Genomic DNA, 7,246 nt, shown 5'->3' on the forward strand with positions numbered 1-7,246 from the left:
AGGGTGTGCAGGTCAGGGGTGCGACTCAGCTGTGCAGGCCAGGTGGGGGCCAGGTGGGTGGGTCAAGGGCAGTGGGTGGGGCAGAGGCAGTGGGGTAGGGACTGGGATCAGGGACAGTAAGACAGAAGGTGGGGAAGAATGAGGCAGGTGCAGTCAGTCCAGCAGGTGCGGTGGGCAGAGCGGTGGGTGGATGTACAGGTGAAGGGTGGTGTGGACAGGTGCGCTGGGCGAGGCCATGGGTCAGGTGAACGGGGTGGGGGGGTCGGTGGGCGGGGCCATGGGTCAGGTGAGCACGGAGGGGCGGGGCGGGGCCGACGCGGTGGGTAGGGAGACCCAGGGGGCGGGGCGACGGGGCAGGAGGACGGGGGAGGGGCGACAGGTGCAAGGGGGCGGGGCGGCAGGTGCAAGGGGCGGGGCGGGGGCGGGGCGGGGGCGGGGCGTCGCTGGCCCTCCCGGAAGCCAGGGGGCGCTGTGACGGGCCCACGCGGGCTGTGCGTGCCCCTCCTTCCGCCCGCGGCCCGGAAGCCGGCGATGGCGCGGAATGTGCTGTGAGTTGCCGGGGGCCGGGACGCGGGCCCGGGGGCCGTGGGGGCCGTGGGGGGCCGTGGGGGGCGGGGGCGCGGGGGCGGGGCGCCGTGCGGTCTGGGGCGGGGGGCGCGGCGCGCGGCGGGAACCACGAGCGCCCCCCAGGAGGGCTGCGCCCGTGGCCCTAGCGTGACGAGTGCCGTGTGCGCGCATGCGCGGCGGCGGGGGGCGCGCGGCCGGACCCGGCGGGGGCGGGGGCGGGGCGGGCGGGGCGGGGCGGGGGCGCCCCGGCAGGTGCGCGGGGCCCGGGAGCGGGCGGGGCCGGAGGAGAGCGGGCGGGGCGTGCTGGCGGGGAGGGTGGGGTCGCGGGTGAGTCACCGGCGGGGCCGGGGGAGCTAGACCGATGGCAGCCGGCCAGGTCGCTGGGTCGGGCGCGGGAGAAGCGCGCGGCGGCCCTGAGCCTCGCGGGCGTCGGGCTCGTGGGACCCGCGGGAGGGCCGGGCGGGCGGGGGCGGGGCCGAGGCCGTGCGGGCGGGCGCAGGTGTTCCGGCGCAGGGGCGCCCGGGGGTAGCCCTTCCCCGCCCACCGGCGGCGCGGGGACCCGGAGACGTGGAGGGTCAGGGCCCGGCCCCGACCGCGCGGCTCCCCCGGGTCCCGCCCTCGCCCCCTGCAGTGCCGCAGTCGGGCACCAGGGGGAATAAGCGAGCCCCGTCGGGTGCCGGCCATTGGCCCAGACTGCACTGGAGGAGGAAACAAGGCAGGCCTGTTCCGGGGCCGGGGGCGAGGCCTGGCCCATCAGAAGCCGCCTCCCGCCCTTGCCACCCTGCGCCGGAGACCCCCACCCAGGGGCTGCTGCCGGTACCAGCCCACTCGGTCCATGGCAGACCGCGAGCAGACGGCCCTCAGCCACTGGGTCCTGCGGGGTCAGGGCCCCAGTCTTGCCTTCCCAGAGCCCCCACACCCCGCAGCGCCCCTGAGGCTCACCCTGGGCCTCTCACCCCCTGGCTCTGCTCATCCCGCCCAGCACAGCACTTGGCCTCCTTGAACCCATCATGATGCTGGTTGTGCCCCAAGATCAGGGGCCACGTGCAGTGCCTCAGAGAGGTAGCGGGGTGACCAGGCTGAGCCCCCTGATGACACTGTGTCCCTGCGTGCCCACCCTCCCCGCGGCCCCGGCCCTCTGCCTCCATGCAGACCCTGCAGACTGCGGGCACCCTCACCTGGCTGCTCTGCACTGGGCATGGCCTCTCACTGCTTCCCATTTGCCTCTGCTTGCTCTGGGGGCTTTCACAGTGCGTGGGGGGGGGGGGGGTAAGTGGTCAAGGTGACTGGTGCCTCTCCCACCCACACAGAGAGTGTGCAAGTGGCCTCCCAGCCCGTGCTGCGGGGTAAGCCAGGGTTAGGAGCGACTCTGCAGCCAGCAGCCTGTCTGTGGGACCATCACTTTAAACAACCCTGGTCGCCAGCATCTTTGGGGGGGCCATGGTACACATGCTCTCTACTGGCCTATTTCTTGAGTCACTCATTGACCCTTTCCAGAGGCCAGCCCTCAGGTCCAGCAGCCCCCACTGGTCGAGCTGGTGGGCACCAGGGACCTTGGTGCCCACCTTGGGCAGATCTGACCAGTGAGTGAGGGAGGTTGTGGGGGCACTGGGCTGTAGGAAGCGCCCCCCGCTTTGCTTCTCACTGCTGTTGCTGTGGGTAGACACACGGAGGTCTGCTGGGGGCGCCCTTGGGGTTCTGAATGTTTGATACAGACCAATCTCTCCCTGCTCTCAGGTACCCTCTGTACCAGCTGGGCAACCCCCAGCTCCGCATCTTCCGAACAAACTTCTTCATTCAGCTGGTGCGGCCCGGCACGGCCCAGCCCGAGGACACCGTGCAGTTCCGGATCCCCATGGAGTAAGCCCCTGAGGAATTCAGGCTGGGGAGTACCCCCCTCCCTACTGGGGCAGTCCTGGTGGTGTCACAGAACCTGGCTCCTATGTGTGGCTTCTCCCCGCTGTGAAAACACCACAGGCGGCTCTCCGAGCTGCTCTGCAAATATTGACCGAGGGCCTGCTGTTTGCAGAGCCTCCGGTGGTGAGGCTGGGCTGCCCCCCCACACGCCCACCCCTCCCCCACCAGGGAAGCCCAGTGGAGAGCCTAGCACTTCTTTAACTGCATTGAGCTCCGTGCTCTTTCCAGGCAGCTGGGCCGAGGCTCTCGGAGGTTCTTACCACAGCTTCCAAAACCCTAGTTTTCCAGGCGGTTCCCTCACAGAGGCTCCGGCAACTAGAGGGACACAGCATCCTGTCCCCCAGGCTGCAGGGCGCTACTCTGAAGTGTCAGGATGTGATGGCCCCAGCACATGGTCCCGGGGTTGACTTGAGCAGCAGCCTTTAGAGGCGGGGAGGAGCGGCCAGGCTGCGGTGATGATGCCACTTCAGGGGAAAAGGCCAGGGGGCCTAACTCCCCACCCCCTGGGCCCCCATTTCTAGGAAATGGCCTGGTGGTGGGCTGCAGACAGGACCGGCCCCAGTGGGCTCTCAGAGGCCTGGGGCGCCCCCCAGACTGACCCTTCCCTGGGGAGAGCTCTGCTCAGGAGCCCAGCCCCAAGTGAGCATGAGCCCCTTGCAGCCCCCCCTTCCTGTGTGGGGGACAGGTGGCCACTTGTCATCTCAGCCTGGCTGGGACATGCTTACCTTCCTTCTCTACCCCAGGATGACCAGGGTGGACCTGAGGAATTACCTAGAGCGCATCTACAACGTACCCGTGGCTGCCGTGCGGACGAGGGTGCAGCATGGTGCGTGCTGGCCCTGCTGCCCTGCTGTGGGGGGGCTCCCCACAGCCCCCCAAACACCCCTGGAGCTCACGAGGCCTCATCCCGACCACCACAGACAGGGTGCCCTTCCCCGTCCAGCTGGGAAGCTGGGGCGGCAGAGCGCTTCCTTGTTCCTCTTAACCCCCTGTCCCGCCCCCCCCCCCCCCGCACCCTGAGGTGTAAGTACGCAGCCTTCCCATGAGGGGTGCAGTGCCGACGAACAGAAGTCAATTTTTTTACTTATTTTAGATACGTTTGGGTGTTTAGCAGAGCAGAGGGTCGCGGTAGTGGCATGTGCTCCTGGAACATGGTCTGTAAATGTGAACTGGTCACACTTCGGGTGTGACGTGCTATCATCCGTGGGACACCAACCAATTCTTACATGTTTGCCTCTTTCTAGAAAGTGGGTCCTGGATGAGTTGGGCTGAAAAATCTCGTGCTCAGAATACAATGTGTCGTTTCCCCCCCCACACACACCCCCAACAGGTTCCAACAGGAAGAGGGATTACAGGAACGTGAGGGTGAAGAAACCAGACTACAAGGTGGCCTATGTGCAGCTGGTGAGTGGGCTTCGGGCAGAGGCCCAAGTCCTGGGCGTGACTTATCACGACCGTGACCTTGGTGCGGGGGACGTGTTTGTGCAGCGGCCCCGCCTGGGGCCCCGGGAGGCCCTGAGAGGCAGGATCTCCAGGCCCAGGGCACAGGGCAGAGCCTGTGCTTCGTCCTAATCCCCGGCAGCCCCAGGCAGAGCTCATGGGAGGAGACGGCGCGGGGCATCTTGGAACTTCTCTGGGGCCAGCCGTGTCGTGCCCTTGGACTTTGAATGTGCTGTGGGCTCAGGCAGGCCCACTCAGGCCCAGGGGTTTGGGGCTCAGATGGAAGCCAGAGCTCTTGCCTCTGGAGAGCCCTGCAGGGCGGGCAGCCCCCAGCGGGGAGGCCATTGGTGCCCTGAGTTAAAGCTGCTGCAGGGGCCTGGGTCTCCACTGGACCCGTTTGCTACGCCCTGGGGTCCTGGTGGAGCCCCCTCCCCTCTGGATGGGGCCGTGAGGCTGTGGCACAGTCTGTCGGGTTCTCATGACCGTGTCTCCTGCCTGGCCTGGGGTGTGGGGGAGGGTCCAGTGCCCCATCTGAGCCTCTGCCAGCCCAGAGCATGACTTCAGGGCCCCTGCTCAGGCTCTCCCCTTCCAGCCAGAGGGGACCCCAGATGTGTTTCTGCAGATGAGCCCTCCAGGGGACGGCCGGGTCCCTCGCTATCTCCATGCAAACCTGCCAGGGACGGCCCTGCTTGCAGGGTCCCTTAGCTGCCCTTGCTGTTTGAAACCCCTGGAGGGGGATGGGGGGGTTCTTCCAGATTGTTCCATCCCAGGGTGGACAGCCGGAGTGGAGCCTGCGGCGGGAGGCGGCTGGCCGTGGCCGCTAGATGGCAGTAGCGCTATTGTGAAAACCTCCCGGGGCCTGCAGACCTATTTTGAGCATGAGGAGGCAGTTTGTTAAGAGACCCAGTCAGCGTGGCAGCTTTTCTGAAAAACAGTCACAGTTGTTGTTCTAAACAGGGGCCCCCCTAATTATTTGGCCTAATATTTGCTGTGCATATAATCAGCCAATCCAGGTGGAGAGAGCGCCCGTTGGCCATATAAAGGCGTCTGTGTCCTATGTGTGAAATTGGGCCATCTGTCTCTGTCATGGCGTGCGGGCTGACACCCCCTGTGCCGGCATTCGCCACCAGGCCTTCCGTGGGCCAGTGACGGTGACAAGTGGCTTCTGAGTCACCCGAACCCTTGCATTCTTCCCGCTTAGATCTGCTGCGTGCAGCTGCCGCGGGGGCGCCTTTCTTCCCCCGTGAGACCAGGCGGCACAGCCTAGGGCAGCGTCCCTGCTGGGCAGCCCCGCTCCCGCTGGTCCCCACTGACGTTCCGGGAGCCCCCACTGACATTCGGGAGTGTTCCCCCCGCCCCCCAGGCCCGCTCGCCTCTGTCCGGCCTGGAAACCGGCAGGAAGCCGGGGCCCTTGCCTCTCTGAAGGGGTCTCTTCTCTGCCCCCGTCTCCCGGGGCCAACCTCTCCCAGCGCGTCCCTGCGGGCCCCGCTCTGGGGCTTCTAAAAACAGAGCTAATTGTAAAGCACACAGAGGGTCAATCACGAACACAAATTAAGTTTCCGAATCTATTTTGAGTTGCCGGCTGCGGAAGAGCCCGTCAGGCGGGTGGGGGCCCCACGCTTCCCCCGACAACCTGATACACATCTCTGTGGCCCCGCATCCCACGCGGCAGAGGAGCGTCACCAGGCAGGCGGGAGCCCTCTGGGGCCCAGGCCATGGCCCGGGGCCGCTTCCCACACTGCTCCTTTCCTGCGCTTTTCTGCTGACCAGCACGCTCTCCACTGTGGCGGGTGGGGGCTGAGGGTTTACTTTTGAAAGTACAAGGTGAAGTTCCCTGGAGAGGGGCACCCACAAGTGGCTCTTGTCTCTGGTGAGAAGTGAAGAATTTCTCTCACCGGCTCCCTCCGTTTTTCCGGAGCTGTTGCAAATTGGCATCTTTGTATTTATATTTTAAAATGTCATTTTGGGTTTCCCCCACCTCAGAAAACTAGCAAAATCACCTCGATATATTAAACATAAATCCCCGTTCTGGGCAATCAGCCTTGCATGTAAACTATTGCCCTTTGGTATTTTAAAAAAGAAAAAAAAAAGCAGTGTTGAGCTGTGTAAGCTAATCCTGGTGCAGGCTGGCTACTGAGCGCACACAGCCCTGCTTTCTTCACTCGGGCCCGCGCTCCGCGCCATGTGATCAGAATTTATAAACCTTCCCTTCTCGGGTGGGGCGTGCGGGCTGTTTCAGATCATACTTGGCTGCCTGCCCAAAGCCAAATTTCTTTACAAAACAAGGGTCTCCAAGAACCAGCGCACTTTACTGATTTTACTTATTAAAATTTTCCAGATACGGATGCCGTCCTCCATCCTTTGCCCGTCTGGAAACAGCGCGGCTCTGGCGCGCGCCCCTCTCGTGCCCTGATCTCGGGGGGCTGCTCCGTGGGACCCAGCAGACTGAAAGGGCACCTCAGAGCTGCCCGGGCCCCCTCCTCCGCTGCAGCGGTGGCCAGCCCGGTGCCCCACACACGTGCTCGGGGGTCTGGGTTGGGGCTTGGCCGACACTGGCACATTCTGAACTTTTAGTGAAAGATGTAAAACCAGTTAATTTGCAAAGCCGGTCTTGATTTATAGACTGCTGCATATGTACATTTCTTTGTACGTTCTATGCGTTTTATTTGCCAAGCTCCGAGCCGGGAGGAGGGGCAGCCTTTAATGTGGGCAGAGGCCTTTAGGTATTTTGGATGGAAAAAGTTTCAGTGTGGCACCAGACATCATTTGTGCCGTGTTTTCCCGTGCCTCGCTCCTGCCCCCCGGTCCGCCCGCGCTGCCCCCGCGCCCGTGAATGGGCGCTTTGCTGGGCTGCTTTTAATGAGGCTCCCGCCGGTGCAGACGCCACTCCATAAAGAGATAATGTCGATGAAAAGGGGCATTGTCCAGAGTAATGGTTTCCCGCTGTGAGATAAAAGCCAGCGGCCGGACGACATGTTTGTTTTCCAGGCAGGGACATCGCTCTGGACATGCTGGCCGCGTGTCCGTCCCGGGCCTTGGGCAGGAGGGTCCCGTCCCCCCCCGCCCCCTGTGAGAAGGCTCCTGGACTCAGAGCTGCCCTGCTTGCCTTTGCTCCATAGGCGCACGGACAGACCTTCACGTTCCCGGATCTGTTTCCTGAGAAAAAGAGCCCTGACGGCAGCCCTGGTGACGATGACATCCGGGACCAGCTCCTGGAGGACCAGCGGCGGAGGCAGACCCGCGATCCCCGGCGCGGTGGCGTCCCCGACTGGTTCGGCCTGTGACGGCCCCAGTCCAAATAAAGTCCTGCGTGTGGAGCAAG

General features: G+C 64.4%; 1 protein-coding gene across 9 annotated transcripts; it reads left to right on the forward strand.

The window, feature by feature from the left end:
• Positions 1–444: 444 nt before the first annotated feature.
• MRPL23 (mitochondrial ribosomal protein L23) lies at positions 445–7,246 on the forward strand. 9 transcript variants are annotated; one of them, XM_025451856.2, is made up of 6 exons: positions 1,396–1,629; positions 1,878–2,010; positions 2,305–2,427; positions 3,228–3,310; positions 3,815–3,888; positions 6,263–6,561. In XM_025451856.2, the coding sequence occupies exons 1-6, from the start codon at positions 1,578–1,580 to the stop codon at positions 6,335–6,337; spliced, it is 540 nt and encodes a 179-aa protein (XP_025307641.1). In that variant the 5' UTR covers positions 1,396–1,577; the 3' UTR covers positions 6,338–6,561. The 9 variants fall into 9 exon arrangements, with proteins under 9 accessions (XP_025307642.1, XP_048952283.1, XP_048952282.1 ...); XM_025451855.3 differs by lacking the exon at positions 6,263–6,561 and adding an exon at positions 7,044–7,246 and having other exon boundaries at positions 1,405–1,629; XM_025451857.3 differs by lacking the exons at positions 1,396–1,629; positions 1,878–2,010; positions 6,263–6,561 and adding exons at positions 445–548; positions 7,044–7,246.

This window comes from Canis lupus, chromosome 18, assembly GCF_003254725.2.
Source record: "Canis lupus dingo isolate Sandy chromosome 18, ASM325472v2, whole genome shotgun sequence".
Taxonomy (NCBI): domain Eukaryota; kingdom Metazoa; phylum Chordata; class Mammalia; order Carnivora; family Canidae; genus Canis; species Canis lupus.